Raw genomic sequence first — 16,216 nt, forward strand, 5'->3', positions numbered from 1 at the left:
CTCCTCCGTGGAAGCCGGGGTCTCTCACTCTGACTGATGTCAGCTAGAGGACTCCTGACCGCTCTCCTCCTCGGCCTCCGCTCTGTTGTTACGGCGTGCCCAGCCGGCTCTGTACGGCCCCGCCCGCCTCCCAGCTGGCCATCGGGGTGGGGAACGCCTGCTCGCGTCATTCCGGCGCGCCCATCCAGCTCTGTGTGGCCCCGCCCGTCTCCCAGCTGGCTTCGGGGGGGAACGCCTGCTCTCGTCGTTACTGCGCGCCCAGCCGGTTGGTCTTCCCCGGCTTCTGCGGGCCGTCCGGGCTGCTTGGCTCCTGCCCCGGGTGGACCGGGCTAGGGTCCGTCTTGGGACACACATTCACTCCATAAGACGCACAGACATTTCCCCGCACTTCTGAGGAGGAAAAAAGTGCGTCTTATGGAGCGAAAAATACGGTACATTCCTATTTGAAGTGATTTTCCACAACACAAACTATCATATGGGGAAAATAAATTTGTTCAGCAAATTGTAAAATGTTAACAAAGTTTCCTGGTTTGGGGCTGTTAATAAGCATTTTGTCTATCACTTGTAGGGACACTACCGATACTGTGATGCACTGTCACTTTTGGGAGAACACAGAAAAGCACTGGAAGCCAATGAAAGAGGTCAAGAACTGTGCAGCAATAGTCCTGAAGGAATTAAGGATCTTACTCAGCAACATGAGAAATTAAAAAAGCCAATGGAGGAAATCAGAGGTAACCTTTCCTCTTAGAATGCCTCTCTATACAGTAAAATACTTTGTATTACAATGTTTATTCAGTGAGTTGAGATTCGTGTTTTAATTTTCCAGGTGTGAAGCAATATAAACACAGAATAAAGAGAACAATATTTCAGAAAAAGTAAGTTTAGTTTCAGATTACTTTATAAATTAGTGTATATAAAAATGTAAATATTCCAGTACTTAAAGTAATATTCTATTTTGCAGGTTTCCCCCAATAAAATTATGGTACAAATGGGCGAAATATTGAAATATCTCTTGCTATTAGCGTTTTTCAAATGTGCGTAGGGTACTTAGAACACAGGATGGGGTGTAGAAACTCTGCGTTTTTGAATTTTATGGTCATTGTCCTAAACAAATATTATTGAGGGGGAATCCTATCACTTGAATGATCTACAGTGCAACCCGAAGTAGAGTTACACACTTAAGTCCATTGACTTCAATGTAATTCTGCTTAGGGTTGCAGTTGTAGTGTCATTTGTAAGCTGTACCCTACTGTAGTTTGTATAGTACAGCCTATGTACATGATGCTTTACAGTGTAAGCAAAGAGATAGATTGTCAACTTAGAGCATCAGTTGTGGGGAGGGAGTAGTAGGTGGCAAAAGGAAAGGATAACAAGGAATGAATGTGAGCCAGTGCAGTTTTTATATATTTGAACTTTAAGTACTTTGGTTTTATGGGTACTGATGTGTAGTTTGTATCTATTAGTGAACTCTAAGTATACTTGTGACAGTGGGTTTGTATCCAGTGACTCCGTTCTGTGGGCAGGGGAAGTTTCTTATGTTTGAAATAGCATCATTTGACGTAACCCATTTTTCTTTGCTTTAAATGTGCAGAAAAGTCTTGATTTCTAGTTATATATGTGTTTCTCAGTTATATATGTGTTTTTCGATTTTAAAATGAGATCAGACTCACATTTAGGGTTGTACAGTATCAGTTGGAGATTTATATGCATATGTGATTCTGATAGCAATAGAGTGTCTGCTTTCTTAATTTGAAACTTGTCGTTTTGAGGGTCATGTAATATAAAAATATCTTACTGAGTATAAGTTTTTAGTTGTACATAAACATGGTACCAGTAAAACCCAATTTAATTGTGAAATGATTTTTGGTAATGTCACGCTGGCCACTACAGCATTTTCAAGAAATCCGTCCGTGAAAATCAACAAGATTATTTGGTTGTCCTTTGTTCCCTAATCTGTAGTTCAAACAGGCAAGAGTAATGCATGTAAGGTCATATTTCTGACTTCTAATTTCGTCAATCTCTAAAACAGCCCTGCAGATAAAATTTCATGAGGGTATTAACTTCTTTGGGGAGGTACCTTTTCCTCCCCCAACGGGGAGGGAACTGTGAGGGGGAACAAATATTAGTACTTGACTCCATTGTACACCACACTAGTAATATGTTTCTCTCACATGCATACCTACATTCTCACTGATGCTGTTCCTGTGTTAGAGTGCTGCAGCCCAGAGGGTGGGGGCCAGTCCTTTGTTTTTTTGTAGGAAGAAAGAGAAAGCACTGCTTTAATGGAAATAAAAAAGCCCTAGAAGTGTCTTTCAGAGTACTGCTCTGTCAGGGCTTCTAAATTTGAATATTTTCTCTACTTGCAAAAATGAAGAGAGAATCCTTTCCATTCCTCACAATCTAGCCCTTGTTTAATGCAGGGCCAGTATCATAGTGTGTGAGAGTAGTGTAGTAGTGGTCTGCTATGCTGGGCAATGGGGTGCAGTACTAGTATTTGCCCCTGGTGGCTTCTTCTTTTGCTTCTGCCCGTTGGGGGGAGAAAGGGGGAAACGGAATTCTGAAAGTTCCCTCAAAGCTGTAGCTCTTCTACTTCTAAAGAAGGAAGCAAGGACTAATTGTGAGTGCTGCCTTCAGAACCCCTCCCCTCCCCCACTTATTGTGGAAATCAGCTGCATTTTAAAGCCCAGTACGCAGAATTACTTTCTTCATAAGCTTTGGGGAGAACAGTTTTGAGGGCAGCTTTCACAGTGCAGCTCTGAACAGCATTCTATAACCTGCACGAATGGAATGGGACTATATTATCTTGCTAGTAAACAACTAGGAAGCTTTTTCAGTTGCAATAAAATTTAAGGCCAGAAGAGAAAGTGAGGAGTAGCCTGTTCACTTAAAGGAAATTCTTAGGGCAGTTGACTTTTTGCATTGTGACAGTCACTCACAATGTGACAGGAAGTGGTTGTGATTATCTGCAAGAACAAAGACAAAAAAATTGTGGCACATTAGTCATTCTAATGGTATCAGCACAACACTAGTTTGGAGTTCTTAGTTTGGTCTGAGTCCACTAAGAGATCAGATGCTTTCTTGCTGTGTTCTTGCCATATTTGAAGAATACTCAGTGTCTCGTAAAATGGTTAGTGTTTCATACTGTATATACTTTATTTGTTGACAGAGATTAGCCATAATTTAAATGTTATAGAAAATGTCTCTTCAGATATTGTGCTAGGGTGTTGCTCATTTTATTAGTAAAAAAAAATTACATGAATGACATTCTAAATCCTTCCGGTTGCTTTAAACAATTATTATTTTGAGTAATGTTTTAGGGATACATGGTTTGATTGAGTTTAAAACTTTAGCTTATGCTGTTACTTAAATTTGCTTAGTTCTTCAGAATCTGCTTCAGTCAGTTACCAGCAATCAAAAAAATCTAATGAAAAGAAAATGCAGTTTGACAATCACAACCACCTCAATCAGAAGAAACATATAAAAGTAAGTGACTTTTAAAAAAATGTATATTTGCGGTGCTGCTTAAGACAGTGTTCTTATATTTATCAATGAACATGAATGTGGTTAGTACTATTAAATGCCAGCTGCTCATTCGGCCATTCATCCCACTGGTCTTGCTGTAACTTCCTGATCCTGCAAACTTAGAATAGAGCACCGTTCAGACGTTACAGTCAATCATAATTAAACTTTGAATTATTGAACTTTAACCATAGTTAGTACAGCATATGGTCAAAACTAACCAGAGTGCTCAGAAATCTTGGTTTGCCTGCTTTCTTTGAGAACTAACTTCTGCAGTAGCAGCAAGGTTTTTTGATGTTTTGAAACAGTGATTCTGTGCCCTGAGAGCAAAGATATCAAACAGTCTGGGGTTAAGTCCTACATTCAGACACAGTGAATTATGAGAGTTATTGCAAATCTAGATACACAAGCTGGGCTGTAACTCTGGTCAAGAATCCTGGTTTGTTGCCCTTCTACTTACCAGAGTTTGTGTATTGGCTGGTTTTTGGACATCACACTAAATTGGAATTTAGTCAGACTACCGTATTTTTCGCTCCATAGCACACACCTGACCATAACACGCCCCCCCCCCAGCTGGCCGTCGGGGCGGGGAAAGCTGGCTCACGCTGGAATGACGCGAGTCGCTCTGTGCGCCCTGCCCGCCTCCCAGCTGGGAGGTGGGTGGGGAAAGCCGGCTGGCTGTTCTAGCGTGCCCAGCCAGCTCTGTGCGTCCCGGGGCGCACAGAGCCGGCTGGGTGCGCTGGAACGGGGCGCACAGCCGGCTCACATCGTTACAGCGCGCCCAGCCCCGGCTCTGTGTGCACATTCGCTCCATAACACGCACAGACATTTTCCCTCACTTTTGAGGAGGAAAAAAGTGCGTGTTATGGAGCAAAAAATACAGTATGTATTTTTGTTTTATGCCACGCCATTCTGCCTAATGGGGACCCAAAGTGGCTCACATTGATTTTTCTCATTAATTTTATCCTCTCAACAACTCTGTAAGGTAGGTTAGGCTGAGAGTGTGTGACTGGGCCAGGGTCACCCAGCAAGTTTCTATGGCGGAGTTTGTGTTGTTGTATCTGGGTTTCCCAGATCCTAGTCTGACACTCTGACCACACTGGTGTGTACACGGTATCAGTGTGATTTCTGAATGCAGCCTAGGTTTGCTTTCTCAATGATGTTGAAGCTGTGTTACACCTTTTAACATATATTTTTGAAGACCAGCTTGTATATATATTTGAAGGATCACAATCTTGCCTTGTGTAGTAGATTCTTCCTAATGATTTCATTTAGTAGTAAAGTCACTAGTTTCTATGCTGATTATGCAAGCCACCCAAAGAGTCCACCCACAAAGAAAAGGAAAGGTATGCAGAAAAACTGGTTTTCTTCCTTCAGCATACAAAGGGAAGGGACACACACCCCAAAATAGGTGAAAAGGGGTAGCAAATATGCAGCCCTCCCTCTGCCCATTGGTAGGCTGAATGGGAACTAGAGCTGGCTGTTTTGTTTCCATTTAACATAGGGGGTTACTGCACTTGTATTCCCAGCGATGTATTAAGAGTTTGAAAACGTTATAAAAAATACTGTTTGCACTTTGTTTGGCCCCTTTAGCTGTGAAGACGTCTTTCAACCATTTATTAGCCGTTGTATCCAAAAACCCTTTTAAAGCGATGTTTTTTATTACATTTTCAAACTCTTAATACATCGCTGGGAATACAAAGTGAGGTAACCCCCTAAGCAAAATTGCCTGTGGGGAGATATATGTTCAGTTCTCCTGTAAGGGGAGGTGAGGAACAACTTGCCTCTCTTTACCACCACTCCCGATGGTGCTGAGGGCAAATTTCCAAATAACTCAAGCCCTAAGCTTTGCTAGGCTGTCTGTTACAAGCCTTGATCTTCAACCATGCTGGGCATGCAAGTTTTCTCTGATCCTAAAAATGATATCACCATCTGAGAGCCGTGATCATGGCTCCATTATTGTTTGTTACTATTTAAGGTTTTAATTATCCATATGGTATTTATGATTTTAATTGTAATTTTATGCAGTTAGCCAACCTGAGCCTGGCTTTAGCCGGGAAGGGTGGAATAAAAATGTTATTTTAAAAAAACTGTTCATAGTAATGGAGAGATTAAGAGCATCCTCTATACGTGTAGAACTAGAACAGGAGTTCTGGAGCAAGAGATCATTTGAGTCCATATATTTTGTTCCCAGCTTGCTGGGGGTAAAGGGAAGATGACTGGGGAAGGCACTGGCAAACCACCCCGCAAAACAAAAAGTCTGCCTAGTAAACATCGGGATGTGACATTGCCCCATGAGTCAGGAATGACCCGATGCTTGCACAGGGGACCTTTACCTTTTTTATTTTGTTTTATCTGGCTAAGGGCGTAAATAAACTATCTAAGAGATCATTTGAATCTGTTGTATAAGCAGTTCTCAGTTTGCGGCAACAGTTCTCCCAGGGAAAAGTAAAGGATAGAAGGGGTACAGATATTTCACTAGCAAGCAACTTATTACTCTATCCAGGATACTAAAGAGAATGAAGGAAAGAGGCTATTATTCATACTTTAACTCCCCAGCTAAAGCTGTAGAAATATTTGCAGAGTCAATTCTTGCTGGTGAATAGAATGCAGTGATAAACCCGGACATAGATTGTTCAGTTTCTAAAACAAGGAGGCCCTCCACAGCTACACTCCTGTGGATCATAGAGAGGCTCAGTATAGTAGATATATGGAGAAATGCCTATTATTTTGCAAGGGGCTAAATGGATTATTCCTCCCTGCAGAAAACCTCATGCATAGATTATGTTTTCTCATCCCATTTTCCCCTCCTCCACTGTTTTTTCTTTCCCTTCCCTGAGAACCCACCACTACCCACCAACCTATGTTTTATCTTCCTCCCTTCAGCTATATTTATTATTTCTTTACTTCTTTTATACTCCACCTTTCTCCACAATGGGGACCCAAAGTGGTTTATATAATTCTCCTCCATTTTGTCCTGACAACAACCCTGTGAGGGAAGGTAGACTGAGAATGTATAAGTGGCTCAGGATCACCCTGTGAGCTTCCATGGCAGAGTGGGGATTTGAACCTGGGTCTTCCGCATTTAGTCTAAAGCTCTAACTATTGTACAACACTGGTTTTTGTGGGGTCACTGCTGCTGAACAGTAGCAGGCAGTTTGTCTTGGGTGAGTCATGTATTATCAAGTTGGCTGGTGCTTGTTGGTGGGCCAAAACTGCCCTGGAAAAGGACTTGCCTCCTCCCCTTTCCCTTTACTGACTGAAACTAAGGCTTGAAGTCTGGCAATACTGATGTGGTTTCCTAGCAACAGTCACTGAGGACATTCATTTCTTAATGCTGGGGGGATTAACCCCCAATTTTTATTTTATTTTTATTTTAGATTTCAGATTTTTTTGCAAACCTGGGGCATTTTTCTGGTTTGTCTTTTTATGGCTCCAGTCTCTGGATTTGATTATCCATAGGTCTGGTAATGTTGCGAATTTAGATATTTTGATATGATGTGGTTGAAGAAGATATTCTTCCATTTTTTTGGTTTGACAATAACATGGTTATATGTTGTTTGCTATCTGACAACTCTCTGATTGCACCAATTCCTGGAGGCTCAATAGTCTTCATCTCCAGAACTGTACTGTTAAAAAAAGAAATGGCTGAACAAATTGGATATTACTTTACAGACAACCTTAATGGTTGCATTTAATCACTAGGTAACTGGGATAAATTTTAAGCTACAGCACAGGACTAGTTTCTCAATAAAGCCTTTTACATCATGAAACAGACTTCATATTTAACACAGCCAATGGAAAAGCAGATTCCAGTACGAAATGGAAAGACCTATCACTACTAGTAAGAAGCTGGAGCTTTTGAAAGTGGCAAAGCACAGAAAGCCTTAATCTACCGTGTCACATTATTTTGAATATGGAAACAAACAGCAGGTTATTGGCCAGAGCACCAGTGAACAAAACAGACCCAGAGAAAAGTCTTTTGATCTGGGGGAACCATATGAAAGTTAAAACCTCTCCCCAGGTTCCGTAAAAGCATATCTTGATTCTTTTCAAATGCCGCACCTAAAACCTGAAGATAGAGACTTCCTAATGCAATGATCTCTGCTGAAGAAGTCTGTGCAGTAATTAGAAAGATTAGAAAACAAAACAATGGTAAGACAGTGAGACTGAACTATTCAGATGACAACACAGAGCAATTTACTTGCGACAATCCAATAAAACTATTTGCATATCCGCAGTCTTAATGTTCAGTTGCATTACTTTAAACTAGTGCTCTAATAAACTTATGTTTCAGTTTAAATTTTGTTCCTCTCAGTTGGCTGATCCAAACAAATCAATCAGGAAAGAAGAGATAAGCGAGGGGTTGCTAAAAAGGAACCAAAGGGTGCGGTGCTATGAAATAGGGAAGGTTACCCTTTCCACTTACTTCACAGTAAAACAAAGATTGCTTTTCCTTGCTCCAGATAGCAGTGCCTCTGCAGTTTCAGCTTTGTTGTCAAACTCTGTTGCCAGATTTGCTGCTGCAGCTCTGCTTCCCTTGTGCTTACCAAGAATACTCTAGGTGCCTCACTTAGCAACCACACAATGCAATTACCAAGGTGTTACTTTTATTAATACAAACATTTCTGTGCTGCCACTACATAGAACCTGCTCAAGGTGGCTTACAAAGTAAAATCATAAAAGCAATTGAATTAATAAACTATTATAAATACAGCAAGAGCATAAGAAGACTCTTTTGGAGTCTCATAAGCAGGGAGATGCATTCCATAGGTGAGGTGCCACCAATGAAAAACCCTGTCTCTGGTAACCACTCACCTCACCTCTGAAGGCAGGGTCACAGAGAGCAGGGCTTATGTGGAATATCTTTACTGGCAGACTAGACTGGTCAGGAGGAGGTGGTCCACTTTGGCTTTTGTGAAACTGTACAATACAGGTGCTGGAGTTCCACCTCACAGTACTCAGGTATGTTTATTGTGTGGATTCTACATTCATTCAACTTCGCGATTTGGCATTCATGAGATTGTCTCACTGGGCACTTACACTGCTGCTTGTGATAACTCATTACTGACCCTTTTCCAAATTGAAATGTAACAATGATTTTGATATATACTCAGAAATCTTCTGGGTTATAATCGGCACATAACTGGTATACTTGATACGCAGAGTGTTTCCCTGTGAAATCTGCCTTTCATAGAAAAAATAGTGCTAATTTTCCTTGCTGAGGGGCAGAGGTTAGAACTGAGCTACCAAGTATTTTGTGAAGAGGTTTGTTTTGACTTCTGAGAATAACAGGGTCTACTTAGCAGTGATGTCATATTTGTAACTTTAAAAGTCTTTCCCTGATTTTGCAGTCTGTCTTTGTGTTTGTTTTTTATGCTTTGTTCTGTTTTCCGTATATTAATATTTTTTATTGAATTTACTCTTTTGCCCTGGGATACTTATACTCTCTGACAGTGACTCATATGTACTTAGCATACTAATACCAAGTTATAATTCTGAGAATTTGGTCGGTGAGATTATAATTTCAGGCAATTTTCCAAAGAACTGCATTCTGAGAGCTTTATTTAAAATCATAGAAACATAGAGTTGAAAGGGGCCATATAGGCCATCTAGTCCAACCCCCTACTTAATGCAGGAACAGCCTAGAGCATCCCTGAGAAGTGCTTGTCCATCTTCTGCTTAAAAACTGCCCGTGAGAGGGAGCTCACCACCTCCCTAGGTAGCTGATTCCACTGCAACAACTCTGTAAAAAAATGTTTCCTACTATCTAGCAGGTACATTTTCGTTCTGGTTGAAGGGCATCTTGATACTCGCGGGTATTACTATCACGTGCCCAGGGAGGCAGGACTAAAAAAATTTTTCTTTCAACTTCCTGTCCCCTGGGTGGGAAACCCAGTTTCCGTCCTGCCTTGAACAGGGTGGCAGCTTTGTATTGAGCTCCGACTTGCTGAGAGAATTCTTCCTCGTGTTTTATCCGTTTTTTGTCCTTCCTTACCTTCTTCAGTCTGTCTGCCCCATACTTTCTCATTCCCTTATCGGCTACCGACCTTTGCCGCGAAAGCCGTTTTCCCTTTACTGCCGAACTCTTCCCGATCCTCCGTCTACTTCTGCCCCCCCCACTTCGCCCGCTGAGCAAGATGGCGGACGGCAGGAGGGATTCCGATTCGGACCTTCTGTCTGAGGAGGATCCCGACCCAGCTCTCGTCGCCTCAACAGGGCGTCGTCGCAAGGAGAATACCAACGGCCGCAGCTGCGGTACGGCGGTACAGAGCGCAGAAGGCCCCACCACGCCAAAAAAGGTGCGTTCTAATGAGCCGCCTCAAAATGGCGCCACACGCAGAGAACTGCGCGAGACGGCGCTCACATCTGATCCGCTCACCAGGAGCCCTCGGCAGGAGGGATCATCTTCCGCAGCCGATCAGGGGGGTAATGTATTGCATTTTGAGTCTGAGACTCTGGTGACTAGGAGGGAAATGCTTGACTTATTTAACGGGATTTTAGACAGACAGGCGCAAATGATGTCAGCCTTTAGAGACTCTATTGCCCCTCTTATACAAGGATCAGATTTGGTAATCTCTCCTACCAATACCACCACCTCTCAACAGAGGCAGGATGAACGCCCTAATCCCCATTGGCGCACCAAGGTGGCACTAAAACACCCCCCCTAAACCACAGTCCCTCCAGAATTTGGAGGAAGGCTCTGTGGTCTCAGAGACAGACAGCAGAGAGGAAGGCGAATTTGATTCAGACGAGGACAATCCAATCCTATTAGAAGAACAGCATCCTCGCCTCTTTGCAGCAGAGGATTTTCAAGGCCTATTGAGCAAGGCTTTAATCGCTCTGGACCTCAATGAGGACCCAGTTCCCGCGGCTGAAGCCTTACCTAAACCTAGAAAAAAGGGGGCCAAAGAGTTTTTCCCCAGTACAAAACCACGTATCTGGGAAATTCCTTTTCCTGAATTCTTTTAGAATCAGGTACAAGCTGAATTAGACAAGCCACTAGCTAATAGGCAGTTCACATCCAACACCAAAAGACTATATACCATGGTACCCCAGGCCATGGCTCTATTCCAACTTCCGCTTATAGACGCCCCTGTGGCAGCCGTCCACTCCCCGGACTTACCCTCCGAGGATGGGATGGGGTCAATCAGGGACCCACTGGATCGTAAAACTGAGATCCTTTCTAAAAAGGTTCATGAGGCCTCCTCATTAGCTATCCAAGCCTCTGCTGCCACTTCTATCATGGCCAGAGCCTCCATAGTGTGGCTCAGAAAGATTATTCAGCTTTATACAGAAGACAACTGCAAAATCGCTGAAGGACTTAATAGATTGCTCAAGGCCTCTGCCTTTATGGCAGATGCCTCACTTGATACCACGTCTTTCGCCGCACGGGCTACTTCCTCCAACATAGCCATCAGAAGGGCACTTTGGATTCGTCCATGGCAAAACGAGTTTAAAAATAAGATTTTGACAATGTCTTATCCCTATACTGGTGGCAAACTATTTGGGGAAAGGTTAGAAAAGATTTTAATAGAGAACAAGGATAAGAAGAAGGTTCTTCCTAAATCTTACAAGAAGGAAGGGAGGGCTGCCTCCTCTTTCCCTAACTTCAGGACATCACATTCTCTTGCGCCCTTTCGGCCGGACCAACGACGGGGTACCTGGAATAATAGCAGGGGCTCCTTTCGTAGAGGAAACAACAGGTTTTTTCGTCCCTCACAAGGACAACAACAATTCTCGGGCAACAAGGGAGACAAATTCTCCAAGGCCCCAAAACAGTGACGCCAGGTCACAAGAGGTGGGGGAGAGACTTCTACAGTTTCACCAAAGGTGGGCAAGATCATACACAGACGCCTGGGTATCTCAGGTGATACCCTCATGGTACCTTATAGAGTTCACCTGTCTCCCAACAGACAAGTTTGTAAATTCACCAAGATCGCTGCGCAGAGAAAAACATCAGCGAACCCTAGATGCCATAATGCATTTAGTTCAGATTCAAGCAGTAGGACCTTTCCCTCAAACCCAGATTGGCAACGGGGTTTATTCCATCTTCTTTACAGTCCCCCCAAAAAATGGGGACTGGAGGGCTATCTTAGATCTGAAACACCTAAACAGGATGGTCAGGTACAGGAAATTCCGCATGGAAACACTCCGGTCCATTCTGGAAGCCCTACAAGTAGGCCAGTTCATGACTTCCTTAGATCTGAAGGAAGCCTACCTGCATTTACCAATACACCACTCACACAGGAAATTCCTCCGGTTTTGCTATGCAGGGAACCACTACCAGTTCAGGGCACTTCCCTTCGGCCTGGCTTCTGCTCCCCGTGTATTCACCAAAATCTTGGTGACGCTGGTGGCACTACTTCGCCAAGAGGGAATAACGATATTTCCCTATCTGGACGACATTCTAATATGTTCCAAGTCCAGACAGGAGGCGTTAAACACACGGACAGAGCAATTCAGATCCTCACTGAACATAGCTTTCTGGTGAATTTAGGGAAGAGCCACCTGACTCCAACCCAAAGACTGGAACACCTGCGGGTCATAATAGATACCCGCCAGAATCTAGTTTTCTGCCCCAAGACAGAATTACCAAAATCCAGCCCATGGTACAGACCGTGATCAGCTCCAAATACGGCAGAATCATGTTTCTGGCCAAGTTGCTGGGAAAGATGGTGGCCTGCCTCAGCTCAGTACCATGGGCCAGATTTCATTCGAGGTCACTTCAGAGACTGCTGCAACCACATCAGGCACTCATCACTCAAAGCAGGGACAAATCAATACCTCTGTCCCTAGAGTTCCGCCAATCCCTTCTTTGGTGGCGCAAGAGCACCAATCTCAACAGGGGCATGCATTTTGTCATGGAAGATCAGATACAGATCTTTACGGATGCCAGCCTGGCAGGTTGGGGAGCCACTTGTCGAAACCTCATAGCACAGGGCCTATGGTCAACAAGGGAACAGAAACTACACATAAATGTTCTAGAATTAAGAGCCATTCGATTGGCTGTAAAACACTTTCAGCACCTCCTCCGAAACAAGCACATTCTGGTTCGCACAGACAATGTGTCAGCCAAGGCTTATTTGAACAAGCAGGGGGGATCGAAGTCTCCCAATCTCCATCAGGAAGCGGAGACCATCTTCTCCTGGGCAGAGTCGAACCTGCTGTCCCTATCAGCAGAACACGTCAGAGGTATCCTCATTGAACAGGCCGACTGGCTAAGTTGGCAGGTTCTAGATGAGGGAGAATGGTCCCTCAACAGGTTGGTCTTCAGCCAAATTGTGGAAAGGTTCGGCCAACCCAAGGTGGATCTGTTTGCCTCGGCGACCAACCGCCTCCTACCAAGATTCTTCACACGATACTTTTATTCGGAGGCGGAGGAGATGGACGCTCTCCTGTCCCCATGGCCGAGGGAAATGCTATTTGCCTTTCCCCCCATCCCCATACTTCTGAGAGTAATAAGAAAGATCAGGAGGGAAGATCAGGAAGGGCAACGGTCATACTCATTGCTCCCCTGTGGCCGAGGAGACCTTGGTTCCCCAGCCTAAAAGAATTATCGATCCAATCGCCCTGGGAACTCCCAGAAATCCCAGACCTGCTTCATCAGGGTCCCCTATTCCATCCAGACCCTCAATGGCTGCGCTTAACTGCGTGGAAATTGAACGGCATTCACTCCTAGGCAAGGGATATAGCGCAGTGGTGGTGGACACCATGATAGAAGCCAGGAAGCCTTCTACCAGAAGGATATACAACACCTCATGGAGGGCTTTGTTCTGTGGTGTAGACATAAACACCTTGACCCACTTTCACCCGGAATTCTTCCAAGATGGGGTTGAGCAGGGCCTTAAAGCCTCTACCCTCCGCAGACAGGTGGCGGCAATGTCCACCGTGTTGCCCATCACCAATGGTCTACCAATTTCCAGGCATCCACACATCCTTACCTTCCTAAGGGGAGTGGTTCAGACCAAGCCCCCAGCAGTCCACCGCTTCCCCACGTGGAGGCTCAATGTGGTGCTCACGGCTTTGACACGAACTCACTTTGAACCCCTCAGGGAGATTCCCTTGAGGATGCTGAGGATGAAAACCATCTTCCTCACTGCAGTGACCTCAGCCCGTAGAGTTTCCGAGCTTAGAGCGCTTTCAGCTCGAAAAGGTCTTTGTGTTTTTCACAAAGATAAGGTGGTGCTTAGACTGGATCCCACCTTAATCCCAAAGGTGAATACCATTTTCCATCGCTCTCAGGAAATCCACCTACCTTCATTCTGTCCCAATCCTGTCCATCCCAAGGAGAAGGAATGGCACCATTTAGACCTGTGAAGGCTACTGAAGGTGTACCTCAATCGTACCGAGTCTATTAGGCGCTCGGACGCCTTGTTCATTTCCCTAACTAATCCTTCCAAGGGTCAAAAAATGTCTAGTTCCGCTATCAGTTGTGCAGTGAGACAGTGCATTACTGAAGCATATAAGGCCTGTAAAATTACACCTCCTTTAGGTATCACCGCACATTTGGTGCGCAGTGCGGCTACTTCAGCTGCCTTCAATAGACAGGCCTCTCTAGATGATATATGTAGAGCGGCCACCTGGTCTTCAGCCTCTACTTTCATTAGGCGTTATAAGATCGATTCCATTGCCTCTGCTGACGCAGCCTTCGGTAGAAGGGTCCTGCAGCACGTCTTGGATAAGCCTTAAATCCCACCCAGATGAACCAGCTCTTGGATATCCTGCGAGTATCAAGATGCCCTTCAACCAGAACGAGAACGGAGCCTTGTATACTCACCGCGAAGGCTCCTTCTGTTCTTGGTTGAAGGGCATCTTGGCTGCCCATATTAGGTAATGAACAGATAAATATCCAAGACTTAGCTTCCCGTATGGGAAAATGACCAGTGGGGGGGATCGGGACAGATGGGGCACGGTACGAGATTCTCCCTATGTCCGCCATCTTGCCAAAATCAAACAGTTAGTGTGTTTTTCCCTTATGTGTTAACGTGTTAGGAGTTCATGTTTATTTGATGCCTTGTTTGTTGCTAGGTTGTCTGTTGCACTTACCTGTCTCCTTTAGCTCAGTGAGTCCGAAAACTGGGTTTCCCACCCAGGGGACAGGAAGTTGAAAGAAATTTTTTTTTAGTCCTGCCTCCCTGGGCACGTGATAGTAATACCCGCAAGTATCAAGATGCCCTTCAACCAAGAACAGAAGGAGCCTTCACGGTGAGTATACACGGCTCCGTTTCCGCCCACAATTTAAACCCATTATTGCAAGTCCTATCCTCTGCAGCTAACAGGAACAGCTCCCTACCCTCCTCTGAGTGACAGCCCTTCAGATACTTAAAGAGAGCAATCATGTCCCCCCTCAACCTCCTCTTCTCCAGACTAAACATCCCCAATTCCCTCAGCCTTTCCTCATAGGACTTGGTCTCCAGGCCCCTGATCATCCTCGTCCCTCTCCTCTGAACCCTCTCGAGTCTGTCCGCATCCTTTCTGAAGTGAGGCCTCCAGAACTGCACACAATACTCTGATGTTGCCTGACCAATGCGGTGTATAGCAGATCTATGACATCTTGCGATTTGGATGTTATGCCTCTGTTGATCACCCCAAGATAGCATTAGCTTTTTTTGTCACTGCATCACACTGGCTGCTCATATTTAATTTATGGTTCACCTGTACCCCAAAATCTTGTTCACACACACTGCTGCCCAAAAGTGTATCCTCCATCCAGTATGCATGTCCCTCATTTCTGTCACCCAGATGTAGAACTCACCACTTACCCTTGTTGAATTGCATCCTGTTCACATCTGCCCACTTTCCCAGTGTGCTCAGATCTCGTTGAATTCTATATCTTCTGGTGTGATCGCTGCTTCTCTCAATTCAGTGTCATCTGCAAATTTAATGAGTAGTCCCTCCACACCCTCATCCAAATCATTTATAAAAATATTGTAAAGAACCGGGCCCAGAACCAAACCCTGTGGCACCCCACTGGACACCTCTCTCCATTCAGATGAAACTACTCAAAATATAGTTTTGTCAGCGAGGGCATGCAATCGAACCCTGGATAGCGAACTCTGTGAATTTTTTTTCACCTTTCCTTCCCATGAGAAAGTCTTCCAGGGAGGAAGGAAGTTGCAATAGCCAGAGGCTCTATAAATCCCTTTTCAAAGTGACTTCCCGATTGTAATTCTGCTCTGATCTCAAGGTGTGAATTCTCTATCTCTTGGTGTTGAGGAAGCTCTAATGTTTTGCATTTCAAAGCTTTTACTTGTAAACATTTCTAGCTTGTGTACTCTATAAAAATGCCCTCCAAATGATTTTGCGCTATTCTAACGTTTTGCCTTCCTAAGACTACTGTACTCTCCCTTTTAAATAAATCTTCTTTAAACTGTCTGCAAACGTCTGGAGTAAAGTTGATGATTGTTGAAAGGCAACGGAGTCCTAGAGTCTGACATGTTTTGAGGAATTCCTTTTTCAGTTTAACCAGCATATTCTGCTTGCATGATGAAGAATATATGGTAGAACAAGGATGACGATTACAGATTAATCGCTAATGTGAAATTTAGATGGTTTATCTAATGCTGGTCAAATGACCGTAATAATAATAAAAAAAGATGGTTTATCCTCTCTGATGTTAACCATTACCCCAGGACTGCATGTGAGTATGAGAAGCTGTTCACTGGAGTATGAAAGTGATTGTTAGACTTCTAAG

General features: G+C 44.1%; 1 protein-coding gene across 1 annotated transcript in view; it reads left to right on the forward strand.

Moving 5' to 3' along the window:
- Positions 1-16,216, forward strand: part of TTC3 (tetratricopeptide repeat domain 3) — a 97,921-nt gene that overhangs the window by 14,803 nt on the left and 66,902 nt on the right. Inside the window, exons 11-13 of the mRNA XM_056858496.1 lie at positions 569-731; positions 827-875; positions 3,378-3,483. Of these exons, the coding sequence (XP_056714474.1) occupies positions 569-731; positions 827-875; positions 3,378-3,483 (318 nt within the window). The remainder of the gene's footprint in view (positions 1-568; positions 732-826; positions 876-3,377; positions 3,484-16,216) is intronic.

This window comes from Euleptes europaea, chromosome 12 (genome assembly GCF_029931775.1).
Source record: "Euleptes europaea isolate rEulEur1 chromosome 12, rEulEur1.hap1, whole genome shotgun sequence".
Classification (NCBI taxonomy): Eukaryota; Metazoa; Chordata; class Lepidosauria; order Squamata; family Sphaerodactylidae; genus Euleptes; species Euleptes europaea.